Source organism: Ailuropoda melanoleuca, chromosome 12, assembly GCF_002007445.2.
Source record: "Ailuropoda melanoleuca isolate Jingjing chromosome 12, ASM200744v2, whole genome shotgun sequence".
In the NCBI taxonomy this organism is placed as follows: Eukaryota; Metazoa; Chordata; class Mammalia; order Carnivora; family Ursidae; genus Ailuropoda; species Ailuropoda melanoleuca.
In genome coordinates, this window is record NC_048229.1 from 35346997 (window position 1) to 35363683 (window position 16687).

The window sequence follows — 16687 nt, forward strand, 5'->3', positions numbered from 1 at the left end:
GACAGGGGAGGCCCTCTGCAGTACTAGCATTTAAAATGAGATCAGACGGGGGAGTCAGACAGCAATTTGATGGAGGAATGACCTTGGGGGACAGAGGGAATCGCTAGTGCAAAGGCCTTGAAGTAGGATGGACCATGGAATATACCAGCCCTGGAAGGAAGGTGAGTTTGGAGCATTGAGGTAGGAAAGATCCCCCGAACACAGCATACTCCTTCCCACCTTGAGCTCTCTGCGCTTGCTGTTCTGGGACGAACTTGCCATCCCACCATGGCCTAGTTCAGTGCACAATAAAAACATTGATAACGTGTACTACTGACCACTGTAGGCACTGTTCTAAACTTTCCATTGATTACTGAATTTCATCCAAACAACCCAGAAAGGTGGAGAGACTTGGCCAAGATTACACAGCTAGAAAGTGGCCTAGCCAATCAGTTCCCCAGGCAATCTGGCTCCAGAGCTCGATTAACCCCACCGTCTAACTCCCATGGCTCCCAGTACTCGCCAGACCTTGTGGGTTATCAGACTGAAGACACACCCATGCAGGGCATTTTTATGGGCACTTCACGGTCACTCCCGTGCTGGGCGAAAAAGTGCACCATCACAGCCCCGGGGAAAGGTGCCAAGCGTGCCACCCTGGGCCTAGCACCAGAAGCTCCCGCCCTCCCAAGAACTCCCGCAGTGATGCTACGAAACTGCCGCCCCCATGCCCTCGCGACATCAGAACGGCGGCGTCGGGGTGGGAGGGGCTGAGATTCTTGAATCACCCAATGGCGAAGGGAGCCGGGGCCCTATGCAAATAACATGTTTTTTATTGGGCGTCAGCTTGCTCAAAGCCTGGCGTTCCGCCCCGCCCTCTCACGAATTGGCCTGATTTCTTCGCAAACGCTTTGAGGGCTGAAATGGGCACCCGGCTCTTCAAACTCCTTCCGGAGAGGGAACTCAAGCTCCCAACGGAATTCGCGAAAGGGAGGGGGACATAGAAAAGGAAGGCGCATATGTTGGGCCCTGTCTCAGTGATCTCTAAGCTCAGTTTCCCCGAGTTCGGTCCTGCACGTGCTTGACTCCAGCCAGCCACCGTAGGCCCCGCAACCCGCAGTATACTTTCTTATGGCCCTTCTACCGGTAGCTCCGCGCTTGCTCACCAACTTGCCTGCCTTGCGCATCCACCCCTCCTTCCATTTCTTCTCCCCCGCAGCAGCCTCTGCCGGCCGCGACTGCGCCTGCGTACTGACGCCCCCACCGGCCCCGCGTGGGAGGAGGGGATGGAAATGAGGCTGGGCCGTGCAGCTCACGCGCGCTCCCTCCCCTCCCGTCGCTGGGCACGCGCCGGGCCGTGCAGCTTTGCCGCGTCCGAGGGCAGCGCAGCGGCTGCCGCGGCCGCTGCGGGAGGGGCCCGGAGCCCCGCCCCCGGGGAGGGGCCTTCCGCAGGTGAGGCGGGCACGGGTCCGGGCCTGGACGCCTGGGTCATCGGGAAGTGGATTGGGGGCTGGACGCCAAGATCTCCCGGAAAGGAATCGATTGGCGTCCTGGTGCATAGGTTCCGGAGGGACTGCATTGGTGCCTGAGCCTTGGTAAGGTGCATTGGTGCCCGAATGCCAAGATTCCGAGGCGTGCATTGAAGCCCGGACGCTTGGGACACTGAGGGGAAAATCCGTTAGGGGTCTCTGGATCGCAAGACATGCCACTTCTTTCTGCATCTTCCTCTAGGACTCCCCTACCCTCCACCCTGGGGATGAAATTTAGCAACAAGAAGGAAGCAGTTCACGCTGCGTCAATGGACTGAGACTAAACCAAGATTCGGGTAAAGCTACCTATTGGAGGTGAAATCCCGCCCACTGAGCTCAGGCTCCTCCCCTGGGACAGTTGTAAAAGACCCGCCCTCTCCGCGCGAAGGCCCCTCCCCTGGGTCTGAGTAGGTCTGGGTCCTGTCTATATAGCCCCGCCCATTCCCCTCTTTGCTTCCACTGCTGGGAGGTTCTGGGGAGGGGGGAGGTGCCGCCCACTCTGTGTAGAAGCCTAGCCAGCTCCGCGCTCAGGGCGGCCCCTGAGTTTAAGTAGTAGAGGCCCCGCCAACTCTGCTCGAGGGCTCCAACCCTGGGTCCAAGTCGCGAAGGGTCAGGTTTGCATAAACCCCGCCCGCTGTGCTCTTAGGCTCCGCCTTCGCGTAACGCCCGCCCTCGCCTTTGGATCCAAGGCTTAAAAAGACCCTGCTCCTAAACAGTCTGGTGCCCGATTTTAGGCCCTATAGCCCTATCCCCGTCAGCCTGGTAATCACCGGCATCGCCTACCTCCCTCTGGGTTCCTGGGCCAGCAAGATGCTGGAACGAGATGCAGAGTCCGCGGCCGGGGACAACGATCCTAGTCCTACTGGCAAGGAACAAGTAACCAAGGGAGGAGGTGAGAGCGGTCCCGCCTGTGGGTAGGGGGGCAAGGAATTGGGGCTAAGAAAATCATATTTTGAGGGAATCTCAGGGTGCAAGTTTGAAGGCCTAGAGTGATGACCATTTGGGATACTCCACAAATACGTTCTGGGGAATCCTACTTTGGGGAACTTAAGTGATTTTTAGGGCTCAGAAAACTAAGGGTCAGGGAGCTTGATATGCGGAATTTCAGGGTGATCACTTGGGAATATACTAGAAACGGACATTTTAGTAGCTTTGGGTTTCCAGCCAGGTAACCCTTTGGAGCCCCTTAAGACAATGCATGGCAGCAGGTGGGGAATAGAGACATGTCATTTGAGGAATCCCAGATGACTCTTGAGGTGTCAAATTTGGGGAGGGGGAAGGGAAGCCTGGCCTAGATTGAGGGTGTTGGCTGATGCCTGGAGCCCACCAGCCCTCCTGTCCTGTAGCTCCCCACCAAGGCTCGCCGCAGAAGCCCAGCCAGTCGGTTCCGGGGCCTGCCACGTCCGCGGGGGCGCCTTCCCGACCCCGCCGGCGGCCCCCGCCGCAGCGCCCGCACCGCTGCCCTGACTGTGACAAGGCCTTCTCGTACCCGTCCAAGCTGGCCACGCACCGGCTGGCACACGGCGGCGCCCGCCCCCACCCGTGCCCCGATTGCCCCAAGGCCTTCTCCTACCCCTCCAAGCTGGCAGCCCACCGTCTCACGCACAGTGGTGCCCGCCCACACACGTGCCCGCACTGCCCAAAGGCCTTTGGGCACCGCTCCAAACTGGCAGCCCACCTCTGGACCCACGCGCCCGCCCGCCCCTACCCGTGCCCCGATTGCCCCAAGTCCTTCTGCTACCCCTCCAAGCTTGCAGCCCACCGTCACACGCACCATGCCACGGATGCCCGCCCCTATCCTTGCCCGCACTGCCCCAAGGCTTTTTCATTCCCCTCCAAACTGGCCGCCCATCGCCTCTGTCATGATCCCCCAACGGCACCAGGCAGCCAGGCCACAGTCCGGCATCGCTGCTCCAGCTGTGACCAGGCCTTTGGCCAAAGACGCCTCCTGCTCCTTCACCAGCGCAGCCACCACCAGGCTGAGAGCCAGGGGGAGCGCGAGTGAGTCCTCCGCTTGGCTCACAGCCCCCGCTGCCACCAGCCTGGGTCAGTAAAGAGGTGGCATTTTTAAGCTGGGCTGTATGGACTTGCCTCGACCAGACAGCTGGCAGGGAGACTGGCTCCACACTGGGCTCCAACTTATAAGGCTGAGGAATTCTTTGCTCACCTGTTGGGGGAGGAGAAGGTGTCACCCACAGAGAGCGCTAGGCCCCAAACCATGGGCTTAGAGCTGTGGTTTGAAAGCAAGCCCTGGTTCTGGTTTTTCCCTCCTATACATAAGGCAAAAATAAAAAGTCAGCTAGCATCATTGGTTGATGAGGAATGTGGGGAAACAGGGTCTCTCCTCATTGTAAGTTAAATTGGTGCCTCCACTTTGGCCATTTGACTGTCCATAAAAAATTTAAAATGCTCACATGCTCGTGTCAACTATTCCACTTCTAGGAACTTATAAACTCAAGCGCTGAAAAAGGCATAAGGATGTTCATATGTTCAAAAAGGCATAAAGATGTTGGGAAACCACCCAAGTGCCCATCAAGAGGGGGCCAGCTAATGAATTACCGTACAGCCATAGAATGGACTATGTTGCTACAGGAAAAAAAAGCTCTATTTGTACAGATGTGGAATGAGTCCCTAAGTATACGAAATGATAAAAGCAAGAACAAAGGGCCCACTGCTAATAGTATAAACATTTTTCAAAGCTCAAGCTTTGGAGCCAGCCCTGATCCACTACTTATGAGCCAGGGGACCCTGGACAAGCTGTGTCACTTCTCTGGACTCAGATGACTTATCCATAACATGGGAGTGCTAGGAGGCCTTGTAAGGGCACAAGCACCATCTCTGGCAGTGAGTTCCCTTCTTGGAGCCTGTTTCTCCTGCTGTAAAATAAGAATGAGCTCACAGTGGACTGTGCTTCATTCTTCAGATGTGTATTAAGGCCTATCGCGTGCTGGACCCTGCCCACGGTGGTAGGCACACACCAGTGAACAAGGTGGGCCTGGTCTAGTGAGGGAAGTGGGCACTAATCAAGTAGTGGCCAAACAAAAGAAAAAGAAAAAAGTAAAGCAGCCAAGTCCATCTTGAAGAACAAAGTAGGGGAGGGAGCCTTGCCCTCCACCCCCACCCCCAGCCCAGGTACCAGGAATGATTTCAGAGTCCTAAGAAGGACATCTGTGGTGTTGGCCTGGGAACAAGCGAGTGGAAGGGAACCGAGGGCTCAGAAACGGCCCTGTGCTCACTGGAGGTCCTGACAAGTGACAATCCCCATGAGTAGATCAGGGGTTGACACACTTCTGGAAAGGGCCCAATAGTATATATTTTTAGGTTTTGCTGGCCACAGTGCCTGCCACAACTACCCAGCTCTGCCCCTGGAGTACAAAAGCAGCCGCACGCATGATGATACACGAATGAGCATGGCTCTGGTCCAGTAAAACTTTACCAAAATGATAGTGAGCTGGATTTTGCCTATGGGATGTAGTTTGCAGATCTCTGATGTAGGTGAATGGGGCAAGGACAGGCTCACCTGTGAATGAGCTGAGAGATCTGGAAGAAAATTAAGTGGGATCCTGTGGAGGCAGAATAATTTTCCCCCAAGAAGTCCACATCCTAATCCCCGGAACCTGAGTGTGTTAGTTCACATATGGCAGAAGGGACTTTGCAGATTCATGATTAAGGATCTTGAGATGGGGAGATTATCCTGATTATTCCAGGGGGCCTGATGTAATCACAAGGGTCCTGATAGGGGAAACAGGGAAGCAGGAGAGTCAGAGGGGATGTGACAATGAAAGCAGACACCAGAGGGATGCAGGGCCATGATTCAAGAGATTCAGGCAGCCTCTAGAGACTGGAAGAGGTAAGGAAATGGATCGTCCCCGGAAGGGACACAGCTTTGCAGACACCATGATTTTAGCGCACTGAGACAGAAGTTGGGACTACTGACCTACAGAACTATAAGCAAATAAATCTGTGTTGTTTAAGGCTACGAAGCTTGGGGTAGTGTTACAGCAGCAACAGGAAATGTACAGACCCTGATCTCATACCAATCACAGAAATAAGTTTCCAGTGACTTAAGATCTAAATTTGAAAAACAAAATAGATGGAAATGATAAAGGAGTCTATCTTGGTAACCTCAGAGGTACAGAAAAAATCCTTAATATACAAGAAATGTACATCACAGAGGAAGAGACTGGTAGATTTGACCATGAACAAATCAAGTTACAACTATGACAAGAGATACAACATTTTAAGAGTGTATACCACGCACATACTATTACATAGAGGGTTAGAGAAGAGCTTTTTGAGGAGGTAGAGTTTTACTTGCGATCTGAAATGTGTGGATGCAATGAGAGATGGTTTGTGGAAGTATCCAGCATCAGGGGTGGCAAATGCAAATTAGCAGGCCGTTGGATCAGCCACTAGCTAGACCCAGTCCCCTGGGCAAGGCCTTGGGGAAGGGGTGGACGAGGGGGAGGATTAAGTGCCCCTGACACCTGGATTTTGCCTGGAATAGTGCGGTTTCCATCAAGGTTTATATACAGAGCTGTCCTGGAAGATTTCCTCCACAGCAACCATACCATCATCAAAGTTTCAGGGACACAAATGCATTTGAGAGGTGTCAGTCTGGTCCAACTCTTGTCATACAGATGGGGAAACAGGCCAGGAGAGAGAGCATTTGCCTGCACCCACACAGCGGGCCAGTGCTGAGCCAGGGCAGATCCTGAGTCTCTGACACCCTGACCTCCCGCTACTCCTTATACAGGTCAAGCCAGTTACTGCCTGGGGGCCTTTGCACCTGCTTCCTTGGCCTGCAATGGTTCCCCCAGACTCTCCCTTACTTGTCCCAAGTCTCTGCAGAGGGCTCAGTCCTCTGACACACCTTCCCCGCTGACACTCTCTGAAGCACGCCACCCTGTCCCATCGCTCTATAACACTGCCCTGCATTCGTGCTCCACACTGCACAACACACTCACGGTCCCTCCCCCAGCAGAATGTCAGCCCCGTGAGAGTGGGGCCTTGTGTCTGTTTCTCACGCCGCAGTCCGTCCCACCATCTCACACACGGTGGGCATGGTAGACAGAATAACGGCCTCCCAAAGATGTCCACATGCTGATCCCCAGAACCCACGAATCTGCTTTGTGGCAAAGGAGAATTAGGGTGGAAGGAATCAAAGTTGCTAATCGGCTGGCTTTAAAACAGGGAGATTATCCCAGATTATCCGGGTGGGCTTGGCTGTGAACACAAGGATCTTTGAAGGTGGAAGGAGACCGAAGAGTCAGAGTCAGAGTGATGTGGCATGAGGAAGACTCCACTGGCCACTGCTAGCCTTGAATACAGAAGGGGAACTGGGGAAAAGACAAGAAAGCAGATTTCCTCCCAGAGCCTCCAGGAGCACAGCCCTGCTTACACACTGATTTTTAACCCAGTGAGACCCATTTTGGACTTCAGACCTCCTGACCTGGAAGGTTACGAATTTCTGTAGGTTTAAGACATAAAGTTGGTGGTAATTTGTTACTGAGCTCTGACTGCCCTTCACTCTGCTCCAACCCCTTCCTGCCCTCCCCGGCTACAGGATAATGTCCGAGCTTTTCAACCTGGCATTCACAGCCCTTCAGGACAGCCCTGTTCTTTTGTTTATGCAGTGACGTGAATGTTCTCTATTTGTGCGCTCTATTACAGCACCCACTGAGCGCTTGAAATGTGGCCAGTGTGACCGACACAGTGAACCTTTCCCTTCATGTCACTGGAGTTCATTTAAATAGCACCCGGGTCCAGGGGCTACCATTAGCACAGCTGCAAGGACTATGTCCATCCTTCCAGACAGATCTGCCCCTAAAGCCTCTTAAGCAACTGACCCTGACAAGCCAGGCTAGTTCCCACTTCCTGGCCTCTGCCCTCGCCACGGCCCCTGCCTAGAACCCCATCCTAGCTTCCACCCAAGTCTCTAACACCCCGCTCAGTTCCCAACTTAAATGTAGTGGTAGCTCAAAGGGGGGTAATTAAAATACCCCTTCACCCTGTTCTGCCATTGCTGCTGACAGTTCTATAGCCACTTCTGAAAGCCCTGGAGAAAGGGAGATACACGTGGCCCAGGGGAGCGGAGATGGACTTCATGAGCATCCAGGCTGCCAGCCCAGGACCCACAGAGGGATAAACAACACCCAGGAATGGGCTCAGAGGGCTAGAACCCCAATTACCTGCCACCACAGAGGTAAGTGGCCAAGAAAAAGTAACAAAGAGTTCTTTCCCTACCAAACCCCTGATGGAGAGCCCCTCATCCTTCCCAGGACCCCAGGACAGGGGTCTTGAGGCAGCCAAGACACCTGACCCTCAGAAGGGAAGCAAAAACCAAACATATGACAGAAAGCTGGGAGCCTCGAGGAGGTTCAGGAGATTTCCGAGTAAGAGGGGCAGCTGCTCCAAACCAGGTCACCTTTATTAAGCTCATCTTGTGTGTGTGTGTGTGTGTGTGTGTGTGTGTACGCATGCATACGCATGCAAGCACATACTTTAGGCGTGGGGCACCACCCCATAAAGCTGGTGGGGAAGTAACTTCTGCTTCTCGTTGCAACTGTAGATCCATCGGGGGCGGACGAACACCAAGGAGGGGTTGTCCATCAGGGCCTGCAAGGCAGAGCAGGGTGCATATGGGAACATGTGAGTGAGGAGAGGATGGAGATGACACAAGGGTGGGTTGGGTGTCCCTCTCCCTGCTGTTCTGGAACTCACCTCCTCAAAACTGGGGTCCCACTCCTGTGCTGTGATCACAAACTGGACCCGGTCGCTCATGTAGTCCTCAAGCTCCCTGGCAGAAGAGGAGAGAAGCAGAGAATCGGTGTCCCCTCTCTGGACATCCTGGTCCCCAACCATTCTCCAAGGCTACCTGTGGGCCCGTTATTCTCCCCTATGCCAGCCTGGCCATAGCCACAATACCGAGGGCTCCCACCGCTGCTACTCGTTTCAGAGCCTCTTTTAGAGAAGAAGAAGAGAGGGAAAGCTACACGTCCAGGGAGGCCGAGCAGAGCGAGCAGGGCCTGTGCCCATCCTGCAGGGCATGCCCCACCTCCGTCTCCGGATCGCTTTCCTTCCCACAAGCTAGCACCACCCCCTCCTACCCTTGCCCCCACCCCTGCACACTGACCCATTGAAGGCTGTGACATATCGGCTGAGCTTCCGCCGCTCATCTCCGGGGAACTCTCCGTACAGGAAGAAGTGTTTGCCCTGGAAGAAGTCTGCAGGGGAGATGGTGGAGGAGCCAAGTGTGAGGCCCCCGGAGTTTCGAAGCCCCAGCCAGGAGCCACACAACACTTGGAGGCAAGACAGGAAGGAGGCCAGTGAAGCGGCTGGGGAGGGGTGTTCATGCAACCCTGACAGAGACGTCCAGGACAAACGGGGCTTCTCAGCCAGGTCCATCAGAACCTTTCTGGGAGCTGGGTGTCTTGGGCTCTGACCCTCAGGACGGCTCTTTTCTTTGTTCCATTTTAACATGGTTCTCCAAACCATCAAGTTGCTGATGCCACTGCTGATGCCACTTTTGGGGCTTTGGAAGATCAAAGTACTTTCCTGCCCATTACCCACAAGGAACCAGATAGAAACGGCCTCTTCTAATCGCCACTGACCCTCAACTCTGTTCAGAACTGGCTGCCCAGCTTCTCTCTCCATGCTTTTCTGGCCAAGACTCTGACCCCTGCCCCCATCCCATGCCCCCTGCATTCATGTTGGGGTGACAAATAGCAATGCCATCACCAACTAGGTCCCAACAGAGATCAGTGCCCACGTTGCCCACGTCATCTGTGTGCCTGGGTGACCTCCCACCCCGACAAAACCGAACCTGGGGGGCAGGTGAGGGAGGTGCCATTCGCACTTGAGTGGAAGGCCAAAGGGGGTCACGCTCAGCACTGCACTGTGATGGAGGTGGTCACAGTACGAAGTCAGGAGGGGGAACAGAGGGAAGGCATGAGAGGATTCCTGTTTTCTAAAGCAACAAGAAGGTAGCAGGGGCAGAGAGTACGGGGGAAGGTGGTGGGGAGACAAGTCACAAGTCATGGGGAACAGCCTCGATCTGAGGGCTGCCTGGTGGGGAGTCATGGCTGAGAAGTGAGAAAGACAAATCCCACTTCAGGAGGCAGGGAAGGATTTCCTACCTGGGAGCTCAGGAACTGGCAGGTCGGGAGACTCTGGGGGACCCTCGTTGTCTGTGTTCTCATCTGTGGATCCTGCATACGGGTCCTCGCCATTCTCCCCCTGGTCAGGGGGCTGCTTTTGCTCCCTCTGCTCGGCCACCCTGGGAAAGCCAACAGGGGTGGGGGAAGAACATGCAGACCAGATCCCCCTCCACCCAAGCCTGGTGCCACCTCGACCCCCGAGCCCCACCTTACCTTCTCAGCTCATCCTCGGTATCCCCAGAGTCTTCTGCCCCATTGCCCTGTTCTTCTGCAAGTGGAAGCTTGGTCAATGCAAGGCACATGCTTGGTAACCCTTCCTCCCAGTCTTTCACCCAAGCACAGATGCAGGCATGCCAACCCCCAACCTCAGCTGCCCTCCAGATCCAGTTATCTGGGACCCTCAGCCTCCCCTCCCCCAGATCCACTGTCTGGGACCCAGCTCCACCTCCCTTAGATGCAGGAGTCTGGGTTTCCAGCCTTCTTCTCCCTCAGACCCAGGAGTCCAGGCCCCCAGGCCCCTCAGGCACTGACCTGAATGCTCCCCGTCAGTGTCGGTATCTTCCTGGGGCCCTGGTGAGGCTGGTTTGGTCTCTTCTGGCGTTTTGGGTCTCTGAGGTGAGCTGGGTCCTGCTGCCTGAGGGGGCTTGGTTTTGGTCTGGGGGCGCTGAGGAGCCAGGGGGCAACATGGGTGTGAGCATGTGTTCTTACAGAAGGCAGGAGTGGAGAGTCTGGGGTGCCACGACAGACCCGTGTCCTCCTCCCGCTGCACCCTCCCCCACACCAGGACGGGGGGCACAGGACCTTTTGGGGAAGCTTGGGGGCTTCATCCCCGCTGCCGCCACTATGAGAGGTCCCTTCATCCTCACTGCTGGAGCCTGGCCCTGCCATGAGGTACCTAGGGGAGGAATCCAGCCTCAGACGAACAGCATAGCGTGTCCTCCAGGGGAGATGGGGCAGGGGTTGGGTGCTCAGGAAGCCACAGCAACTGGCATTTACTAATCCCTCAGGATGCCCTGGCTTCCAGCTCTGGAAGGGCCCCACCGAAGCTGTCAGTCATGGCAGCCACCCACAACAGAGACCTGGGCACTCCCTGGCTTCCCCGCCCTCTTGGGAAAGAAATGCCCCATTTCAGAAAGGAAAAAAAAAAAAAAATCAGAAATAATGTTGCCCTTCGAGAATCAAAGGCAGTTTCTCACTAGGAGAATACCTACCAGTTAAGAGAAAATTCTCAGAAGCAAATACATTGTTAAAGACCTTGCCAGTACATTCGTGGTTCCGTAAGTGGCTGACACGCCAGGAGAAGGGGTCCCCTAGCTCTAGCATAACAAGAACGGCTCATATGTACATGGGATTTCGCATATGCCGGGCACATGTGCCTCGTGCATGCAGTTTCTCCAGCCTGCCATGCTTCTCGTTCTCCCCAAGCAGACTTCACGGAGCCCTGACAACCGGGCCAAGTCCTCCCTCCTCCTCAGCAGCCCTGGAGCCCCTGCCCCTCCTCCCAGGAGCCTGCTGACTCTGGGGAGCCCTCGGCAGGCCCCAGTCTTATTTCTCTCCCGGTTCCCGGCACTGCCCAGTTTGGGGACACGGGGCAGGGTCGCACGCATGCGTGTGTGCAGCCCATGAATGCAGGTGGCCTCACCTCCGTGAGGGCAGCCGACGCCGCATTCGGTGACAGTCCAGCACCCACTCTTTCCGCACGATGCGGCCTCCGAGACCTAGGACCTGGCTGTACTTGGGGGTGTTGGCAAAGGCACAGCTGGTGGGGGAGCAGAAGGAAGGGTGTGGTCAGTCAGGTGTGGTTTGAGCGGGGAAAAGGAAAGAGAGATGGGGACGGGGGAAGAAAGAGAGATGAGTCAGAGAGAGAGAAAGAGATGGATATGAGAGAAACAGAAAAGACATTAGGAGACCAAGGGAAAGATGTAGGAATCAGAAAAACAGGCAAAGGATACAGAGAACTGAAGAGACAGAGACAGATGAGTAGACAGGCAGACAGGGAGAGAGAGGAAGCAAGATGGAGGAGGCAAAGGGAGATGAAGAAGCAGCGGGGAGCAAGGTAGGGAGGAGGGTACAGGCCTACATGAGGTGGGTGCTGTCTGGAGTCCAGTCTGGCCGATATTTGGCCCCCAGCTCCAGGGCCTTGTCTCGGAGCTCTGAGCGGAAGGGGTTCTGGAAGCCACTCAGCACCACCACCACACCCTGAAGGATCTTCCCCAGCTCCTGCGGGCCAGCTCGGGGTCCCCTGGGTTCGGTGCCTTCTCGGGTCTTTCCTGGCACTGTGCCTCGTGCTGGGGCAGAGACTGGGGTGGTGGCTGGGGTGCGGGTGGGAGCTGGCACTGGGAAGCCAAAGGTGGATTCACTCAGTACAACGGGGACTAAACCCAGCCCCTCCTTCCTCAGACCCAGGAGTCCAGGCCCCCAGCCCCTTCTCCCTCAGACCCAGAGTCCAGGCCCCCAGCCCCTCCTACCTCAGACCCAGGAAGGAGTCCAGGCCCCCAGCCCCTCCTACCTCAGACCCAGGAAGGAGTCCAGGCCCCCAGCCCCTCCTCTCCCAGGACAGAAGAGCACAGGCCCCTAAGAGAACAAGGAAGCCAGCACTCACATTTGGGTCTCTTGACGGCTGGTGGTGAGGACTGGGCTGATGGTTTGCTGGGCATCTTCCTTTCTTCTTGGTTCAAATCCAACTTTCTCTTGCCTTTGGGGGACTCTTGAGGCTGAGGGGTTGGGACGAGTTGAGGCCTCTAGCCTCTCTCTGCCCTCTCCACCCCACCAGGGCCTGACGATCTCACCTTGGAGCTGCCGCCTACTGTCCTGGAGACCGGAGAGGCTGAAGAGGCGGCACTAGAGGCCTGCAGGGTAGCAGCTGCATAGCTGGGTCCTGCCGGGTCACTGGCTGCGGCTACCAAGGGAGAAAGTGGAGCCGGGGTGAGAGGGCTGGGCCCTGAGACCCTTCTGCTCCTACCCAGGGGACAGAGTGTTGGTCCCAAAGCCCAGTAATGATCCAGGAGTTCAGGCCCCCAGCCGCCTCCTCCCTCCAACCCAGGAGTCCCTAGGCTCCTCCTCCCTCACACCCACTTTCAGGTTCCAACCCTGGACTCACTGAGGACTCAAGCTTCCATGCTCACCTGGGGGGGTCTTATTGATCCTGCTGAAGAAGAGGGCCCCAGGTCTCAAGGAGCTGGCACCCTCATCCTCCTCCTTCACGCGGAACTGGCCAAGCTTCGTCACCTTCTAAGGTCTCACAAGGTCAGCACAGTGAGTGGCTGTTGGCAGGTGGGGGCGAGGTGGGAGGGAGAAGGCTCGGGGGTGGGGGTTGGCGGGTAGTGCTTACCTGGGGTGAGGCCTCTGCCTCCTCTTTGTCTGGGGGGCTGTGAAACCGTATAAAACTCAGGCCATACGGGGAGTCCTGGGAACGGAGGGTGGGGTCAGGAAGTCTGGCCAAGGACAGAGTCCTGGCCCCAAGCCCCTTTCACTTGGGGAGACCCCCTTCTGGCTCTTTCCCTCTTATGGACACATCTAGGAAGGTGCCCAGAGGACAATGATGACTATAATAACATCAACCTGCTAGTGAGCCCTAACTCTGGGCCGGGCTCGACTGAAGCCCTCTCTTTATGTGCATCAGTTCCGTTAGCTTCACGGCACGTGGCAGAGGCTGCTGCAGATCCGAGCAAATCCTCTCCCGCATGCCCGAATTCCTGACCACAGAATGGGAGGGAGCACTGTGTGCCACTTCTGGAACACAGAAATGCTCCAGGCTCTTTCCCACTCTGCCAGCTGGACACAGAGCCATAAGCTCAAGGAGCGTGAGTCCCTGGATGACCAGCCAAACACCCCCTAAGACAGGTCCCCAGGTAAGAAGTCTGCTTCCACTGTGTGGTGTCATGACATACTTGAGTCTCACTGTCACTACAGTTTAGCATCCCTATCTCACAGCAACCCTGTGAGGATCGGGAAACTGAGGCCGGAAAGGTTAAGTCACTTGCCCAAGGTCACACAGCTAAGTGGTGGACCTAGCGTCTGACTCCAGATCCCACGATGGTAACTGTTGGACTACTCCTTTGCCAAGTCAGCTGCCCCTTTCTCCCATTCCCCTCTGAGATCCTGTGGTTTGCCCTTCCCAGACATCCTCTAGGGAATCACCTATGGGAAGGATGACAAACCCACTTCAGAGACCTCTGGCAACCAGCCTCCTCCTAATCCCCTGGGGAGACCAGCTGCCCCATCTTCCCAGCCCTCTGGGACTCAATGCTGGCCCCTCACCTCTCTCCTTGCCCAGGACTGAGGACCCAGCTCCCACCCCAGGTACCTTGCTGTAGGGCTGGCTGCAAACAATTTTGACGCGGTCCCAGCGCTTCTCTGCTGCTGCCCGGACCAACTTGTCAGGCCCAAAAATGCGAACACGATTGGGGTTTGAGCCACTGCGGCTCTCGGAAGGGGACATAAAAGATGAAGTGACCAGCAGGACCTGGGAGAAGGAACATCAAAGGAGAACCAGGGCTGGCTGACTTAAATGACACCTCCCACAGGCTGGGAAGAAAGCAGGGGCCTGAGTAGGGCGTAGGGAGTGGCCAGATCCAGCCTGCACCTCCACATGCCTCAACTCCTCTCTCTTCCCTTGCTTCTGGGCTTCCGGTGAGTTCCTCCCTGACACAGGCCCCAAAGGCATCCCTCCACTTCCAGGTCTAAAGGAACCTACCCCAAATTCTTTCACAGGGTCTTCTCTGTCTAGCCACAGAGGCCGCCATACGGCCTTAAAGAACCCTCCCAGCGGAGAATAATCACAATGACTGGCATAATGTTCAAAAACCTTTTGGAAATATGCGGCTGAGTTCATGGAAAGCAGAGGAAGTATCGCGGAGGGCAGACATGAGAGCGGAATCCAGAGGGAATCNGGGAAGGGGGGGAGGGGCGTGGCTGCCTCTCCAGCTGCTCATTCTCGGGCCCTGCCAGTAGGGGGCGCTACAGAGAGGCTGAGAGGCAAGAGCAGGGAGGACCACCGTCCTCCCCACTTCTTGCAGCTCCTGTGAGCATCACCCCGGGGAGCTCCTGCTTCTGCACACCTGCACCCGAGGGCAGCAGGGGAATGTGGTTGCAGCGTTTTAACACCTGCAGAGCTGGCGTCACCCGGCCCCTCTCAGGGATTCCGGCGCCTGCTTCCCTCGGGGTCTGAGTTTCAGCTCTGTGGAACCCCACTTCCAAGCTTCTAAACATCAACATTTCAGTAATTCCGACCATGTCCTTTTGTTCCCCCAACCCTAGGGGTGGCAGCTGCTCCCCTCATTACTTCTTTACCACACCTTAGTCTTCTTGCCTCCTGGGTTCAATATGGAACTGCTAATTCTTTATGTTAAACTCTGTTACAATAACTGGTGTGGTTTCAGTCTCTGGGCGAGACCCTGACTGATAGGGCGGGTGGCAGGGAGCTTGGTGTTTGCCTAAAGTGCTGAGAACATAATTTTAATGGGGGGCGGGGGGACAGAAGACAAAGCCTGGGCTCCAGGCAAGGAAGAAGAGTAGCTCCTCACAGACCATCACCAACTCACATGGAGCTGAGCCTCCTCACAGGGCAAAACCCTCCGTGAGTAAATTAGGGAAAACCGTGCCTTGTGGAGTGAGTCAGTAGGAGGCCTTCGCTCTGGAGCACAACAGAGAAAAAATGAAAACTGCTCTCTGGAGGAATCCTAAGCACAAGTGTGTACCCTCAAGGATCTGGAGCAAAAAATTCACGAGCTGTTTGCATAGAAAAACCCAAGCTGAAGACGTTAAGTGGTCCTGATGTCACAAAGGCAAAGAAAAATTATTAAATTTCCTTACTACCTACAGCCCATTGACAAGTCCTTGAGACAGGCAGAGGGACCTTCCTGTAGGAGCTGCCCCGATGTTAATACTTTGCTAAGGGCAAAAGGCAATCTTAGCCTGACCCCCAGGATCCAATAAGTCTACTTTACATAAAAAATCCCTTGGAAACTTCCTTTGTCTCTACCCACCCCAAGATACATGTTGGCAGTCATCCTCCAAGCATATAACCGACCCATGTACATCCGAAGAGTCTCATGACTGAGTTTTTCTAAACAGTAATAAATGACCTTTTCCTAACAATAGCTAGCCCCCTCAGGGTCCTGGAAACCTTGTTTCCAAAATACCTGGGAAGCTTACGCTATCCCTAACCCCTTCCCAACTTGAAAGTATATAATGGGCCACTCCTCAGGACCTGAGTGCAGCTCTTTCTGCCCACGGGTCCTGTCCCCATGCTTTAATAAAACCACCATTTTGCACCAAAGACGTCTCAAGAATCCTTTCTTGGCTGTTGGCTTTAAACCCTAACGTCTTTCCCAACAGCAGACCCAGGTACACAAGATCACCTGACACTGGCAGATCCTCTTTGGAGGAATGTACTTCAAACCAAGTCCTCAGAGATCTCCCACAGACACATTCCCAAAGAACAGAAGTTAACACACACACACACACACACACACACACACACACAAAACCACGAGGCATATGGAAACAAGCAACAGAAACCACAAACGGCAGACTCACACTCACAAAGGCTGCATGCATTGAAATTCCCAAACACACAATATAAAAGTAAGTATATTTAATAGTTTAAAGAAATAAATGGAGATCCTGACAGTATGATAAGGGGATAAATGAGAATCAAATGGACCTGGCAGTTTTGAAAAAGAGTAGAAGGGCTGTGTGCCCAACACGAAGGGATTAACCATGATTGGTCCAAGCAGTCCAATTCCCTCTGCCAATGGCTGGTCCGAGTCGGGCGCATGACCCAGTTGGCCAAGTGATGGTAAGAGGAAAGCTGCTGGGGGCTTCTGGGAAAGATCTTCCTTCCTCATTACCAAGAAACAGGATGGAAGAGAGCCACCGAACTCCTGCCATTCCACTTCCTCCAAGCCCTGCTTTGGGCGCTACTCGGTGATGGATGGAGCAGCAGCAATGATCTTGTAACCGTGCAGACAAGTCCAAAAATCAAGAGGTGCCAACCAAGCACCCCGATTGTCAGATCAA

At 55.1% G+C, this 16687-nt stretch overlaps 2 protein-coding genes across 15 annotated transcripts in view; one reads left to right on the forward strand and one right to left on the reverse strand.

Annotated features, from left to right (window-relative positions):
• Positions 1-16687, reverse strand: part of XRCC1 (X-ray repair cross complementing 1) — a 32552-nt gene that overhangs the window by 788 nt on the left and 15077 nt on the right. For 2 of the 5 annotated variants that reach the window (XM_002923931.4, XM_034639437.1), the window contains 14 exons: positions 13971-14129; positions 12996-13070; positions 12790-12895; positions 12454-12563; positions 12267-12378; positions 11745-12000; positions 11307-11423; positions 10466-10559; positions 10196-10328; positions 9878-9932; positions 9644-9783; positions 8641-8731; positions 8229-8304; positions 7915-8123 (listed from right to left, as the gene is read on the reverse strand). In XM_002923931.4, coding sequence (XP_002923977.1) covers positions 8010-8123; positions 8229-8304; positions 8641-8731; positions 9644-9783; positions 9878-9932; positions 10196-10328; positions 10466-10559; positions 11307-11423; positions 11745-12000; positions 12267-12378; positions 12454-12563; positions 12790-12895; positions 12996-13070; positions 13971-14129 — 1638 coding nt within the window. In that variant the 3' untranslated portion in view covers positions 7915-8009. Of the gene's footprint in view, positions 1-3596; positions 3673-7914; positions 8124-8228; positions 8305-8640; positions 8732-9643; positions 9784-9877; positions 9933-10195; positions 10329-10465; positions 10560-11306; positions 11424-11744; positions 12001-12266; positions 12379-12453; positions 12564-12789; positions 12896-12995; positions 13071-13970; positions 14130-16687 lie in introns of those variants that run through there. The other 3 variants (XR_004619226.1, XM_034639435.1, XM_034639436.1) reach the window with 3 other exon arrangements.
• On the forward strand, positions 874-14549 carry ZNF575 (zinc finger protein 575). Of its 10 annotated transcripts, none has more exons than XR_004619231.1 (9): positions 874-1571; positions 1708-1801; positions 2240-2397; positions 7541-7710; positions 12438-12589; positions 12746-12910; positions 13287-13515; positions 13598-14296; positions 14378-14549. XR_004619231.1 is itself a non-coding variant. In XM_034639443.1 (4 exons), exons 3-4 carry the CDS (start codon positions 2316-2318, stop codon positions 3508-3510), a joined length of 741 nt encoding a protein of 246 aa, XP_034495334.1. In that variant the 5' UTR covers positions 874-1571; positions 1708-1820; positions 2240-2315; the 3' UTR covers positions 3511-3918. The 10 variants fall into 10 exon arrangements, 5 of the variants coding, with proteins under 5 accessions (XP_034495334.1, XP_034495335.1, XP_011228973.2 ...); XR_004619228.1 differs by lacking the exon at positions 14378-14549 and having other exon boundaries at positions 13598-13702; positions 13941-14079; XR_004619232.1 differs by lacking the exon at positions 13598-14296.